The sequence below is a fragment of the Vulpes vulpes genome, chromosome 2 (genome assembly GCF_048418805.1).
Source record: "Vulpes vulpes isolate BD-2025 chromosome 2, VulVul3, whole genome shotgun sequence".
Taxonomy (NCBI): domain Eukaryota; kingdom Metazoa; phylum Chordata; class Mammalia; order Carnivora; family Canidae; genus Vulpes; species Vulpes vulpes.
This window is the reverse complement of record NC_132781.1, coordinates 60,921,619-60,937,681: the sequence shown is the minus strand read 5'-3', so window position 1 is coordinate 60,937,681 and position 16,063 is coordinate 60,921,619. Positions and strand designations below refer to the sequence as shown.

At 48.3% G+C, this 16,063-nt stretch overlaps 1 protein-coding gene across 9 annotated transcripts in view; it reads right to left on the bottom strand.

Annotated features, from left to right (window-relative positions):
• The window catches only part of GGTA1 (glycoprotein alpha-galactosyltransferase 1 (inactive)), a 56,666-nt gene that overhangs the window by 17,695 nt on the left and 22,908 nt on the right, over window positions 1-16,063 (bottom strand). For 7 of the 9 annotated variants that reach the window (XM_072748770.1, XM_072748764.1, XM_072748763.1 and 4 more), the window contains exons 2-3: window positions 10,494-10,608; window positions 3,705-3,793 (exon numbers count right to left, since the gene is read on the bottom strand). In XM_072748770.1, coding sequence (XP_072604871.1) covers window positions 3,705-3,784 — 80 coding nt within the window. In that variant the 5' untranslated portion in view covers window positions 3,785-3,793; window positions 10,494-10,608. Of the gene's footprint in view, window positions 1-438; window positions 574-3,704; window positions 3,794-10,493; window positions 10,609-16,063 lie in introns of all 9 variants that reach the window. The other 2 variants (XM_072748768.1, XM_072748769.1) reach the window with 1 other exon arrangement.

Genomic DNA, 16,063 nt, shown 5'->3' with positions numbered 1-16,063 from the left:
ATGATCCCCAGGGGATCATGCCCTGAGCTGAAGGCAGATGCTCAACCACTGAGCCACCCAGATGCCCCCTCAGGGGCATCTTTCTTAAGCTAATGAAGACAGTGAGATGGCCTGTAGGCACCTAGAAGGCTGGGCCAATGAATATATGACTCCTTCAGTGAGCCATCTGTACTCATTCAGTTGGCACTTGCTGAGCACGATTACATACCGAGTGCCAGAAGCACAGTGTTTGCTAAGACAGACAGAGGTCCTATGGCTATATGTCCTTGTCGTACACTCAGTCTAGCAGGGAAGGCAGATCCTATGCCCATAATCACACAGCTACATGACCTCAAACTCCAAGAAGGGCTACTTAAAGGAAAAAAGGCATAATATTATGAATATTCGTAATAGCGAATACTTGGTCAGGCACTATTCTAAGCAACTGACATATATTACCTCATGACAATCCATGAAGTAGGTTCTCCTCTTCTTCATCCTACAGAGGTAGAAACTGAGGCACAGAATCATTCGGTGACTTCCCAAGGTCATACTGCTAACAAGGAGTAGAGCCAGGATTTGAGCCTGGAGAATCTGATTACAAAAGGCATAAGGGGGAGGGGAATGAGGAGGCCATCCTTCAGGTGGCCACCTGGCACTCGGGGCACCAGTTTCTAAATTCAGCTTTGCTACTTTGTCACCTCTCTCTCTCTAACCTTTCCTTCCTCTCCTCACCCTCCTCTTTCAGAATCCTTCAACATCTCAACAGCACAATGACATCCACCCTATAGTATATGACATTTCACACATATTCATCCTTCAAGACACAGCTCAAATGCCATCTCTTCTGCGCCTTTCTTGATACAGTTCTAGTATAGTGCCTGGCACGTAGTAGGTGCTCAATAAACAGTTGTAAACAAACAAAAAAATAGATCCCCCTCCAAGCCAAATACAATCTCAGCCTCCTTAACTCTGATGGTTCCTTTTCTCTATCTAGATATTCTTCCTCTACCTCTGGCACTGGTTATTTACATGCATGTCTTCCTGCTCCATCTAGATCATAACCCCTTGAGGATAGGAGATCTACTTGGCTCACACTGTATCCCTAACCAGTTGATTGATGTGTTCCCTTTAGTTATCTTAAAATCCCTTCTCACTCAGGGCTGTCCACCTGTCTCAGGTTAGTACCCTCAGCTCACCTCAAGCTACCACAGGGCAATTCACGAGGTGGCAAAGGATCTGCTGCCTCTTACGCCTCTTGCAGACATTCAATAGATTCCTCACCTTGAAGAATGATGTGCCCAGTCTTGGTGCGAAACCAGAGAAAGCCAGAACCTGCTCCAGTTACTGTTCAGAGTGCCCAGCACTGTAAAATAACCCTCTTTTATGGGAACTCAGTGCCAAAATGCACATTTGGGACTTTGGCTCCCATATTTTAATTTTGCGAACCACCCAAAATATGAACGCACAGCTCTGGCTAGGATTCAAATCACCAAGCTTAAACAATCAACCATTCAGAGCTTGCATGTTATCTGCACAAGCATCTCAAATCAGGGCAGGGACCCCAAGGAGTGCCTGTTCTTCTGCTGGGAGTCTTCCAACTGCTAGATCCTTCTTTCTATTTGTCAAAAGCCCCTATCCTACTCTGTCCTCTAGCAGATGATGATGATGATGATGATGACGACAGCAGTTAGCATCTACTGAGTGCTTATTAAGTTCTAGGCATTGCCCTAAATATTTTATATAAAGTAACTTATTGGGGCACCTGGGTGGTTCAGTCCTTGAGTGTCTGCCTTCAGCTCAGGTCGTGATCCTGAGGTCCTGGGATCAAGTACCACATCGGACTCCCCACAGGGAGCCTGATTCTCCCTCTGCCTATGTCTCTGCCTCTTGTGTCTCTCATGAATAAATATTTTTTTAAAAAAGTAAAATAAAATAAATAAATAAATAAATAAATAAATAAATAAATAAATAGTAAAATAAAATAACTTATTTAATCCTCCCCACAACGTACCTATGAAACAGGTACTATTATCACTCATTTTTAAAGACCGGGAAACTGAGGAACAGAATCACTGAAAAACTTGCCCGAGGTCACAGTGAAGGTAACTGGTGGCACAGGACCAGTTCCAGACAGCCTAGCTCCAGACTTTCATCTGCCCTTGAGTACCCAAGTAATCCCAGACTCCCTACACCCAACTCTGAATCCTCTTCTCTTAAGACTAAGTACCCCTAGTTTCTTCAATTCAAAAGCTCTGGTTTGTAGACCCCTTGAACCTGATCACTCTCTAGCTTGTCTTGATTTTGTTAAAACAAGTTGTTCAGGATGAAAACAATAACCGGGCTGCCTGGGTGGCTCAGTGGTTTAGCGCCTGACTTTGGCGATCCTGGAGTCTTGGGATAGAGTCCCACATCGGGCTCCCTGCACGGAGCCTGCTTCTCCCTCTGCCTGTGTCTCTACCTCTCTCTCTGTGTGTCTCTCATGAATAAATAAATAATTAATTAAAAAAAAAAGAAAAGAAAACAGATTAGCCCTCCAGAAGCAGTTAGATCTAAGCTGCATTCCTGGGAATAACAGCTCCCATATTCTGGGGTGTCCTCCTCCTACTGATGTACTTAAAGGTACAGGACCTTTTCTAGGAGCCAAGATGGTCCTGCTGGCTCATCAAATCTTAGAATTTGGGATCCCTGGGTGGTGCAGCGGTTTAGCGCCTGCCTTTGGCCCAGGGCGTGATCCTGGAGACCCGGGATCGAGTCCCACGTCGGGCTCCCGGTGCATGGAGCCTGCTTCTCTCTCTGCCTATGTCTCTGCCTCTCTCTCTCTCTCTGTGACTATCATAAATTAAAAAAAAAAAAAAAAAAAAAACCCTTAGAATTTAAGAATTGGAAGAATTCAAATGTTAATCCAGGTGATCATCTTTAACTTAGGAGCTACTAAAGCATTCTGCCATGAAAACAGTACTGGTGCCAAGACAGCTCTCCCTGCCCAGAGTTGCATCATGGACTTTCTAGATCAAGGCGGAGCTGTACCAGTGCCTCTTAAGTCAAAGGGATCCTGCATTTTTGTAGCTGTTTGCAGAGACTTCTTTCTGTCAGGAGTCTCTCCGGCTGGAATCTCGGAGATGCTGCATTTTTCAAAAGCACAGAAGCATATATAGTTGGAGTGAATCCACTGATGAATTTGAAAACCCAGAAATGTTTAATTCATTTTGCTTTCCAGAGTTAAAACAAAACAAACACCCAAGCATCGCAGCCAGGCACAGATGAATCACCAGCAACTCAGAGTGTATTTTACAGCAAAAGTCAGTAACTTTGAGTTGTTCCTTTAAACCCTGAAAATATCTGAGAATTGCAAAATTCAGGGTGGATTTCTCATGGAATTCCTGTCTGAAATTTCTTAAGGTAATTTTCACAGCTCATCACACAAATCATGTTAAGTCACATTTTGGGTTTAATATGGTCTCACGGTTTCTAAATAAAACTCACCCAGATCGGCAAAGGTACAAAAATCATGACATGAGGACATAGCAGGAAGGAAGATAACTTAGCCAGAAGGTACTTGGAGATCTAATGGTTTTAAATAGTCTAAGGCTCAGGGATACATACAGGAAGGGTGGAATCTCTTCTTCATTGATTCAGTTAATCTCAGTTTTAACTTCAACCTAGTGACTTGGCTGATAGTAAGAGATTTCGAGTCAAAGGTGGATACGGCGTTCCCCACTTACCTGTTGATATATTCCCAAAACACAACAATTACAGTTGAGACAACCAGCATTGACAGAATCACTTTTCCTTTGACATTCATTATTTTCTCCTGGGGAAACAAAAAAGGAGAATGGGAAAAACAGATTAAATAAATGCAAAGTGAGATACTGTATTAAAGCAAGGCTTCCACCCTCGAAGGGGAAAAGTTCGTAAATATTTAACCAGAGCTATGGAACGTGTTCTACCTTCAACTGAGCAGGCCAGCAGTGGCAAATTTGGCTAACTTAATGAATTGACAGTTCCCCCAATTGGGGAAGGATGCTAGAGGCCACTTTGGGGCTCAGAGGAGTAGTGTTTTGACCGACCATGGGACCTGTTGTGGACTTGGGTGGGTGAGGGAGTAGCTACAAATAGTTCTTATGGGCTCCAGATGCCTCCTGACTCAAGATTGTGGGAAGACATCCCTTCCCGAGCTCTGCTGCCTTTAATATACTGACCACATGCCCCCTCCTCAGTAGGGAAGACAACCCTAGTCCCTTAAAGTCTAGGCTGACTTCTAGCTTTTCCCCACCACACCCACAGGCAATCAATCAATCAGTCAATCCATCGGTACACAGTAGGTACCCTAAATATGCTTTGATTGCTGCATGAATTTGTGGTTGAAGAGGAACAAGGTGCTGGGTGGGAAATAATAGGTTAAGAACTACTTTAATTCGGGTGGTCAGGGAAGGCATCTCAGTGAGGGGGTGACCAAAGCTTCCCAAGGGATAAAGACAGGATGCAAAAGGATGAGAAGTACCAGAGATGCCTGGATGGCTCAGTGGTTGAGTGTCTGCCTTTGGCTCAGGTCACGATTCTGGGATCCTGGATGAGAAGTACCAGAGAAAAGTCCTACATTTGGGAGCAAACATACCTAGATTGGGACTGTGGCCACCTCTCATAATACTGAGACGTCTTCACTCCCAGAGAAGTGTGGATGTGAGCACCAGCTCTGATGCACAGAGCTGGGAACCCTAAACTCAGGGCAGATCCTCAGGTCCTCATGCATAGCTCCAAAAACCTCTGAGAACCAATAGTCTTTGTATAGTTCCATTGGCATCAAGGCTTTAATTGATAAGCTATTTTATAATCTTTATCCCACTTAAGGAAGCTATTTAAATGTTTCTTTGCAGAAACACTGATGTATTTTATTACATGGCACTGCTGCACTGGGGCGTTGCGCAATACAGGATATATTATCCACGCCCAAAAAATTCTGAATTCCAACACACCTGGCCCTGGGGTTTCAGAAAAAGGACTGTGGATCTCTAATTGAATTGGTTTCCTCATCTTTAAAATGGGGATGAAAATAATTATAGGAGACGAGGTCCACAAAATGCTTCACATTATGCCTGGTGCTGTATAAATGTTCCTCCAAAAAATGCTAGTTCTTATCACCAGTGTCCATAACATGGGCTGTTGGGAGGCTCCAATGAGATAGCTCTGTGCCGGGTAGTTAGCAAGAGCCCAAGACACATTTGAAGGAAAGAACTAAGAATGTGTTGTTAAACAATGAAGTGCAATGAATGCAAATCAGGGACTCTAAAGGTTTATCCGTCTGTTCTGTGTCAAAGCCTGATTAAGAGCTCCTCAGGGGACACCTGGGTGGCTCAGTAGGTTAAGCATCTTCCTTTTGGCTCAAATCACGATCCCAGAATCCACTGGATCGAGTCCTGCATCAAGCTCTCCAGCCCCTCACCCTGTTCATGCTCTCCACCCTCCCCACCCCTCACTCTCACTTCAAAAAAAAAAGGCTCCTCAGAAGATGCAAGTGGAGCTTCCGTGATCAAGCCCAAACCCAAGACCCTGATACAACACCCTGTGTGTGTGCAGAGGAGGTGAAAATACTGCCATAAGCATCCAGGGCTTTACCAGCCCCACCTGCTGAGGCTCCAATGCCAATTGTTTACCAGTAGAAAAAACACAAAATGTTAAACAACCAAATTCTCGGGGTGGAGAACACTGACACACCAGGCAGAGCCCAAATCAGACACACCTCCCAATCCCCTTTCCAAATAGGTTTATAGTTTTTGAATTCCAGGAACTCAGGGGATCCCTGGGTGGCTAGGCCATTTGGCGCCTGCCTTCGGCCCAGGGCGTAATCCTGGAGACCCGGGATCAAGTCCCACGTTGGTCTCCCTGCATGGAGCCTACTTCTCCCTCTGCCTGTGTCTCTGCCTCTCTCTCTCTCTCTCTCTCTCTCTGTGTGTGTGTGTGTGTGTGTGTGTGTCTCCAATGAATAAATAAATAAAATCTTTAAAAAAAAAAAAAATTCCAGGAACTCCCATCAGAGGCAACTCTGGAAGCCCACTGTTTTCTGGATTTCACAGATCACTTAAACTCACTTATTTTTGCTTCCAACAGCCATGACTCTTGCTGAAGAATTGACAACTGGAGGCTGCACAAGTGAGCCAATATTGTCCTTTAGTAAGGCACTTGAAATGGGCGTATCCATGCTTCCTGGAATCTGGATCTAAATCCCCAGGGAAGGAAGGGTTGGCAGGGTGGCCAACAGATCTTTTAAAACACTTTAATTTTTCTCTCTGGACCTAAATGAGACATTTGGCAGTCAACACGGTCTAAAAGTCTTCTCTTCTGTTTCTGTCTCAGAGTTTTCAAAACAGTATAATTCTGAAAATTGGTGGTTGGTTCTCTTACCCACCAAGCAGGAAATGTGGGATTGCTTCTAAATTCCTCCATTTCAGGGGTAGAGCGCAGAACTGGGATCTGCTGAAAACTGACAGCCACGTGGGAGAGTGGGACTCCAGGTCACCTGGACACCACCTTCAGAAGATTCAGCCAAGCCCACCCAGTTCCACCAAATCCCCTCCGCCCACTATCTTCCAGGCCCTCTTGTCTCTTGTCACACTTGTATTGTTCCCTGAATTCATCCAACCCCATACATGGGGCAGCCCCTGGGCTCCTCGTAGAGCGTGGCCCTCTTAACGGTTCCCACATGAAGTGTCAGATAGATTTCTCCCCGTGGCCCATAAATTTTTCCCTACCCACCGCTCTCCTGTCCCACACAGAACACACACAAACCCCATTCAGAGAATCTCGGAGTTCCACCCCACCTGGGCTAAGTCAAAGTATTCCTTTCAAACTGAATTCCCCCTCTGAAAGGAATTCTGGTCTGACCATGTTTTTTCCGTGTGTCAGGGGGAAAAGGTGAATGTCTCAGCTGAATAACAGAGCACTCAGAAGCCCTGGAAAAGCCATTATCTCAGAAGAACAGGAATTGGGTAGAGAAAACCAAACCTGAAGAATCCTCCTCTCTGCCTCTGATTCCTCCCTCAGCCCCGGGAACCCGGCCCCATCCTCCCCACCAGCCTTAGCTGCTTCTGTACTATTGCACTCAAGTCAAGACGCTCAAAAGGATAAGGTCAGGTAGTGACAAGTGTCACAAAGGCAAACAAAGCAGGGGAGGGGGCGGCAGGGGAGGGGAGGGTACAGGAACCAACTGGGTGTTCATGACCTTGGGCAAAACTCTGTTCAGTCCTCCACATCCTCCACTGTAATGTTTAGACGTGGCATTCCAGGTGTAACCTAGGCCAGCACTAAGATCCTGAAATCAGCGGCCCTGGACACCTGCCTCAGGCAAGTACTCTGAGCCTCGATTTAAATATATAAAATAGAGCTTTCAGCACCGTCCTCGTGGGTTCTCTGGAAAGAACCAAAGGAGACCATGTATAGGAAGCACATTGTACCCTGTGGTCAGTAAGTGCTCCACAGATGGCAGCCATCGGGATGATGATGCTTCTTCATGGGAGAGGTTCTGAAATTCATGGCTCTCAAATATAGCTGTGACTTTATCTGAGAGAGCGGTCTGGGTCCTCCAGGGTTGCATCACACAGAAGAGACGGAGTGAAACCCACCCCGACCCTGATCAGTGACCGTCATGAGAGCTCCTCTTCCCACTGCCCCCAGCTCGGGACACAACTACTCAGTGCGTTCGCCCCCAGGGCCTGGTGCTCATGGTGGGCAGGAGAGGAAGTGAGGTTCACACCTGAGGCAGACCTACAGGTGGCCCCCAGCTCCCACACAAAGCCAGCTTGGTAAACCGGAGTCACGAGTTTCTCTGGCCTCAGTCTCCCTGTCTGTGAAACAAGTTCTGATACTTCACCTTCCAGGAGAATCTTTCCTGATTGACCCAGGACATGGAAGAGAAATCAAACAGAAATCTCATCGTATGCGGGTGGCTCATGTAGACACAGGGAGCTCCTGCTGCCACCACCCAGGTGGATTATTTGAAGTGACAACAGAATGGTGGGGGCACAAACCAGCGTGCACTGAGCAGAGGCTCACTTACCCAGAAGCTAATGAAGCCTAGGCGTCCTGCCCCCTTGCAAACCTTGGCCTGATCTTCCGTTGGGGTGGGAGGTAGATCAGGAAGGCCCTTACGTTTGCTAGAGGCAAGGAGTACTGCTCCCATCTGGGGAATCATTCCGGTCTTGAGGGCTGTCCTGGGGCTGCTGGTGGGGCCAATAAATTCACCCCACTCCCTGCAAGCTCACCTGGGTCCCAGTAACAACCTGCCCCAGGTAGACCATGTTCAGCACCCAGGAGCCTCCCATTTGGGTCCCAAGGGGCAAGGACGCGACTCAGATGCTGCTCTCTGTCCTGCCCAGGGGTCATGGCGATCCAGGCTTCACAGCCATCTCGTGCCACACCCCTCACCACCCCCCCAGGGTCCAAGAGCTGGGTCCTCGGAGGGAGAAACACCCAAAAGATCTACAGATGGAAAACCAACAATATTAAGTTGGGAAACTGGAAGAAACATTTCTAAACTCTTAGTAACAAAAAGAAATGTTGGTTAACTGTGCCAGGGGCCAAACGGATTCATTCTTTGTCTCAATCAAAAATGATACTACAGAACCATCATCAGATAAAGAGGCAGTCCGACACTCTGCGGCCTGAGGATGGCAGATGCATTAAGTAGCCAAATCATCCTAATCATAGTGATATTATTTTCACATCATTTTATTTGGATGTTGCGTCCTGGATTTGGTCCCACTGAAGTTATGTTGGTGTGTATTACTTGCTATGTTCTCTCTTCTCATATCCCAATCTTCACTTCTATGCTAATATTGGATTCACAACTCTGCATTCTTTTTCTTGAAGAGGGCCCTGAAAATGGAATAAGCTCCAGGCCCTCCAACACTTGGATGCTCCCCAATTCAACTAGGCCAGGCTCTGGACCAAATGTTTCACCAGTAGCCTTTCAGCTACATCTCACAATTACCTTGTGAAGTCTCTCTAGCATCATCCCCATTTTAAAAGACAGGAAAATGGGGGCTCAGAAAGGCTAAGTAATTTGACAATGGCCACACAGCAAAAGTGGTGGAGATGGGGTTCAGGTTCAGGGAATGTCCACCCTTTTAACCACTCTCTTCTCAATAAGCATGAAAGCATATCCATGGACTAACCACCTGGGTCTCTGACACATCCTCTCATTTTGTCTCTCTTGATTATCACATGATCATCACTTAGGTCACAACTGCCCCAGAGCTGGTCACCCACAGGCCAGACTCACTGAAGGGCCAGCTTCTCCTTGGACCAGCTGGTGAGCATTGGCCACCATGTTGCCATTGCCAGGGGCCTTCTGTGTGCCATGGGACCTTCCTCGCCGACTCCACCTCATTCGTCCCTCATTGTGGTCAAAGTAGCAGCTTTTTATTTTTTTTTTTTAAAGATTTTATTTATTTATTCATGAGATACAGAGAGAGAAGCAGAGGCAGAGATGCAGGCAGAGGGAGAAGCGGGCTCTCTGCAGGGAGGCCCTTTGGGACTTGATCCCAGGACCCCAGGATCATGTCCAGCTGAGGGCAGACGCACAATGGCTGAACCACCCAGATGACCCCAGAGTAGTAGCCATTTAGCTGAGGAACCAGATTTAGCACAGGCTGAGGTCACTGGGCTCCCACAGGGGGTGAGTTTGAAAATCAGACCCTCTGCCCACCAGGTCAAACTCTTCGAAGAGGATGGAGCTGGGGAGGGTTGGGGGGCATTTTATCCAATATCCCCCACTGAAATGAAGGGCGTTACAGGGAAACGCTCCCTACTGGAAGAAACGTGGGACAACCTGTGGGGGGGGAAAGTGCATAGAAGCCTCTTTCCAGGGATGTTTTCCATTATGAGGGTCAGAGTAAACAGGCAGAGGAAACCAGTCAGGTCTCAGACTAAGCACACGACTAACTGTTGCTCCAGCCATCACAGACGGAACAACCTGTCCTCTGAAGTACCTCTTATGGTGCCTCTTCCTGAATCCCCTTCAGGAAATCTGAAGCCTGGATCCAGCCAGCTCTTCCTTGCCGCCTGGACCAGGAGTCACCATGCCAGCGTTTTCCCAAGAGACATACGGTAAATGAAGTGTCTGCACTGCCCTGGGAGGGCTCTCTAGGTCCACCCACGAGGCCAGCCCCGCACCCTCCTGCCTCTGTGCTGTCACCTGGAATCCTAGAGAGAAAACCCCAGCCGCAGCCCCTGACAGCCAGCCATGGCCCCCATGAGGTTCTGCCAAGAACAGGAGCAAAATAAAGCAGAACTTACAGTGAAGTCCCTGAGCCAACACCCCACCAGCTCCTGCTTCTAAAGCAGGGAGACCAGGACTTTGTCTCCCTCCAGAACTACTGGGGGCACCAGCAAGAGGTTAAGGGGAAAGCCTGCTTCCTCCCCCAGGTGGGTCCACGCCGGAGCCTGCTCCTGCTCCCACACAGCTCCCCCAATGACCCCGACCAAGCCCAAGTAAATCATTTCAACATTTCACATACCTCATCATCTGCTTCTCTCCCCGCAGAGTAAAAGGCAAAACAACACAGTTCTATTGAGCTCCGCTCTACTGAAGGAGGCTGGGCTGGAGGAAGGGAAGGTGCTGCCCTCCAACTCCTGTCAAAAGAATAAACAGCTGTTTCAGGAAGAAGGGGGCAGAGAGATCCCACAGCAGCCAGGGGCTTTGTTCCTCGCTGGCCCTGGGAAATGGGCTGTTTATCAGGCCTGTTGACTCAGAGCTACATGCCAAGGCAGAGATGTTTCTCTTTGGGCCCACAAGCAGCCAGGCCTCCCTCACCAAACGAAACTACAGGCCCAAACTAGGCCTGGTGTTGGGGGAGGGGAGGCCACCACCCTTGAGAGGGACACACTGGCTGCCCACGTCACCCACTCCTTGGCAAAAATGGGAACTGTTCTGAGCCCAGACATCCCCAAGTGACTACTAGAAGGAACAGCCAATGGAGGAGTCTATTAAAAAAAAAAAAAATGCAGGGTGGGTGGGAGAAGGGGAGAGAGTCCTCAAGACCCTTGTCAAAATGCTATCTAGATATTCCTTAAGGTGAAGCCTCCCCTCCACATCTTTTGAACTTCAGAAGTTGTTTTGTTTGAACGCTACTTTTATAGAATGTTACGAGATCTCCCGCATGGAAACCCCGAGCTATAAGAACTTTAAAAGGTCACCGAGGCCCAACCCTGCTCTTTGGCTGAATAATGCTTAACCCTTCCCACACCCACCTCCTGCTCCTAAAGATAGAATTGTCCAGCTGGAAAGGACCTTAGAGCAGTGGATTTTCAAATGTCGAACAGCTAAAACTCTTAATGAGAAAAAAACCACAGGAAGTCCTTCTCAGAACTCCACTACGCAAAACAGAGCACACAGATTGCTTTGGCTGAAGCAGGGAAGTGCAGCTCAAAGCAACCCCCCACCCCCACCCCATCTCAGCCCTTCGGAGGGGCTCCACATGCCTCCTGGGTGGACAGTCTGGAAACCCCAGACTTAGGAGAGGGGATCAAAGTCCAGGGGCCCCGACAAGGGATGCCTAATCTTACAGCTGTTCTTAACAAAATTGCACACCCCTTCCCCTGGGCACATGAGCTGCTTGGCCATGGTGTTAGGGTCTGGAAGTCCCAACAACTTGCTTAAATCTAGGAAAGCTGAACAAAAGGTGTGCTTGCAACCCAGTCACCATGCTCTAGATCTGGACGCAAAAGAAAAATGTCTGTAAGCTCACCAAGAGACACGGACTGGAACATTTGTAACACAGCAAAAACTGGAAACAACCCCAAAGCCCATCATCAGAGCAGATCAGTCCTGTCCTAGAGTGGGACGCCATACATGACAATGAGAATGAGCCAGCTGCAGCAGCTAACAACAGCATGAGTGTCATGTACGTAATGTAGAGAGGAAGAAGCCCTGGATGAGTTCATTTATTTAAAAATCAGAAACAGGCAGAACCAATCTGTGGTGCTAGAACTCAGGATGGGAGTGGTTGAAACTCGGAAGGGGCCCAAAGGAGTTCCTGGGAGGTTGGTCATGTTGCTTCTTAGGCCGGGGAGTGGTTGCAAGGCACGTCCACTTTGTGAAAATTCATCACGAATGTGTCTTTTCCATGTGACTGTTAAGAACAAAAGTGAACAGAAAACTTTCTTCTGAAAGCTGCCTCCTCTTGGGCATTCTATCTTCTCCAGCCCCTGGCTCAAGGGCCAGAGGATTGTGGGCGGGCCCTACTTTTTCCTTCTTCTGGATTCCCCATCCCAATACCAAGCACCACCGAGCACATCACTAGGGGTCCAGGGATGATCTGTTGCATTAAATGATCCAGATGTCTGGAGCGATGGTCAATGTGAAATGGAAAGATAACAGAGGCTGGACACTAAGATAAACTGGTCCTTTTCGCAAGCAAGCACCTCTCACAGGTCACAGGGGTCTCCCACGTTACAATTTACAAAACAGCCTCTCTTGGTGATCCTCGGGATCACCTACAAAGTGGTCAGAACAGAGGGAGGCTCTGGGAGCCTCAGTGATTTATTTGCTCAAGGTCGCCGGCTGGTGAGTTTAATGCTGCTCTTTCTTCCCTAGCTGCTTCCAGGGGACCATCTACAGGCCAGTTGAGTGACAGGCTCCAGGCTCCAGCTGGACTGTGTCCCCCTGTGTTAACCACAGGGGGACACAGTATGCAAACCTGGAAAGCAGGCAATTCACCTAAGGATCTGACATGATTTTCCTCTATCCCTGACAGCACTGTCATGCTTAGACTCTCAAAGCAAAGGAGCACATACCTGTGGTCATTCCTTAGTTGAGAGGCAGAGAACCTAGCAAATGAGCCTCGGGTCATGTAGCTGTGCTGATTGAAGGAAGGAGGTAGACTCACAGGTAAGAGCTTGACACCTGGCCTGGCCAGGCTGCCTAATCTCATCATTCGTGGTCACTAGGGCCCTTCCAATCCTGGCAGCCCATGGATCTATGAGCTGGCAGCCAGTATTCAGCAGCTGTCCACAAGCCACACCTCAGGGCAAAGGATTGCAGGGCCTCAGAGTCATGGCCAAGGTGCCTGCAGCCCAGGTGTGGGAAGCCCTGCCTTGGTACCCAAGACCACTTCTGGCTGGGAAAAATGCAGGTCAATATCCCACCCTGATTACTTCTGCAGAGGTGTGAGGATTAAGTGTTCTTGACAAAGAACCCTACAGACAAAATGTTTGCAGGTTGTCAATATTTGTTTCATCCTAAATGTGTTGAGGGCAGTCACAAAAGACATTGTTGCTTGAGAATGATAGAATGAATTGGGTTACATGAAGTACATTCTCCTTCAACTTTGCTTAAGTGTCACCTCATTGGGGAGAAATTCTCAGATTTAAAATGACTTTCTTTTTGTAGGTTCCTTATTTATCTTTTCTTTTAAGATTTTTTATTTATTTATACATGACAGAGAGAGAGAGAGATTGGCAGAGACACAGGCAGAGGGAGAAGCAGGCTCCACGAAGGGAACCCGACGTGGGACTCGATCCTGGGTGTCCAGGATCACACCCTAGGCCGAAGGCGGTGCTAAACCACTGGGGCTGCCCCCCCGCCTTTTTTTTTTTTTAAGAATTTGTTTATTTGACAGAGAGAGAGGGAGCACAAGCAGGCACTGCTGCAGAGGGAGAGGGAGAAGCAGACTCCCCACTGAGCAGGGAGCCTGGGATTATGACCTGAGCTAAAGGCAGATGCTTAACCGAAGGCAGATGCTTAACCAACTGAGCCACCCAGGCGCCCCCTTATTTATCTTTGAAATATCTTTCTTCTTCTACCAGAATGTCAACTCTAGGGGCACATAGAGTTGTTTTGTACCCTACCTGTTTTGTACATTTTGTACTAAAGTGAACATGCTTATTACATCTACTGATGCTCTGTGCATCTTCATAGGTTACAACACATGTCTAGAACAATGTGTGGCAACTACACATTCAATAAATGTTAACTATTTAAAACACGGATGGCAAAGTTAAGAGCAACAGTAGAAGTGAGCAGTGGGACGAAGTGAACAAGGCAAAGATGAGTGTAGTCCATGCTGCTCTAGGTGTGAACCCTGGGGTGTGCAGTGTGGGCTCAGGATGAGTGCACAAGGAGTCCAGCGAAGCAGACGCTCACCAATGCTTGCAAGCTCTCCTCTGGGCTGGTGCACAGGTTTCTGGGTGAAGGAGGGGAGTGAAATAGTATTGCTGATACTAAAGAATCAATGTAAGGGCCAGGAGTGGGGGGAGCTGGTGAGCTCTGTCCTAGATGCATTGAGTTTAAAGAACCTGCTAGAGCCAGCTCAGCAGCGGCATCCTAGAGAGAGTGAGGCCGGGAGGAGTCCCATTTAGGAGTTGCCAGCATGCAGGCAAGAGCAGGCAGGTCTGCTGGGTGCTGAAGCAGAGGAAGCACAGAAGTCAAAGCAGGGCATCCCTAACAGGCACCGCCCTGAAACCAGTGGGGCACCTCTAAGAGGCAGCAGGGAGCCAGGAACAAAAGGAATAGTGAAAGCCGGAAAAGATCCAGTGCCAATACAGCAATGTGAGGGCTGCTTGCTGAATCCAGTGAGGCCATTTGGAGTCCCAGTTGGGGGCCATGCTCTCCTCTGACCACCTCTGTGCCCTTTGGCCTCTGGAAGAGAAGAGAAGGCCACAAACATGTTTCTGGGCAAGGTTGCTGGTATCTTGATAATCCCAAGGAGTGCCAGGCATGGAGGTGTGGCAGCAGACAGAGGTTCTGTTCCTGGCTCTGCATCTGACTTCAGGCAAATCCCTGCATGTGTGGGGTTGTTTTCCACACTACCCACCTAGTCCCTCCAACCCCCCACCTCTTGGCAGATGAAAAGCTTGATCTAGCATCTCCTACTCTGCACTGCATCCCAGCTTGAGGGGTCAACGGTACCCCTCAAGCCCAGCCACAGACTCTGACTGCAGACCCCTGCAGAAGAGCAGCTGGCGCTTTCAGACCCTAGGCCACAATGAGGGTCCCAAGACCAGAGACAGAAGGGGAGGTCCCAGCCTTTGGACGGAGGAAGAGCATGCTGGGCAGGGATCAGAGCCAACAGGTATGCCTCACCCAAGGCTTTATCTGGCTGAGATCAGAACCACTGAGAGGCAAGTTCTATGCAGTCACAGTGGGAAGCCCTGGAACCAGCAAGAGAACATTACATGTGGAGAGAAAGGAAGGTTTCCAGGCTGTTCTTCCTCTCAGAGGCAGAGCCTGTCTCTCGCAGGGCCCACTGCCAGGCCCAGTCTTGTCACCCTTGTGTGTTCCCTTGGCTGGCCAACGTCTGCCAGATGACACGAGAGCAGTAAACAAGTCACTCTCATTTGCAGAAGTTCAAGTCCCTTGGCTTTCATGCCACTGGCAACCTGTCAACTCTCCCAGCATCTCGATAGCCAGCCTCCCTCCCAAAGGTGTTCCCCATTTACAGCATCCATGCCAGACAGCCTCTGCTTGAAGGGTTCTAGAGATGGAGAACTGTTTCATCTCTAGAACTTTCTCCTTTTTTTAAAGATTTTACTTATTTGAGAGAGAGCATGAGCAGGGGAAAGGGCAGGGGGAGAGGGAGAAGTGGGATCCCTGCTGAGCAGGGAGCCAGATGCACGGCTCAATCCCAGGACCCTGGGTTCGTGATCTAGCCAAAGGCAGATGCTTAACCAACTGAGCCACCCAGGAGCCCCATCTCTAGACTTTCCTGATTGTTTAAGGCACATCTTTTCAGTATAGAACTGACTTCTGCTTCCTAGAACGTCATTAATAACAATAAAGGCTATCATTCATTTGCATACACAATTTAATTGGAACCTTACTACAAATCAATGACAATACTCTTCATTTCCCAGACAGGGAACCGATGCTCAGAGAGTCAGTAACATAGACAAGATCACACAGCCGATAAGCTCTACCTGGCCACGTAGACATGCCTTCCCCACCCAACCTGACAGTTCCTCAGAGACAAGGCCCCCTACTCCTTCCCCTTAAAGCAAAACCCCATCTTCCCTGCCACACTTCAGGAAGGCTGTGCCCACCAGCATTTATTCCAGCAATACATATTTGGAGGGCATTTCCTCAGGACCT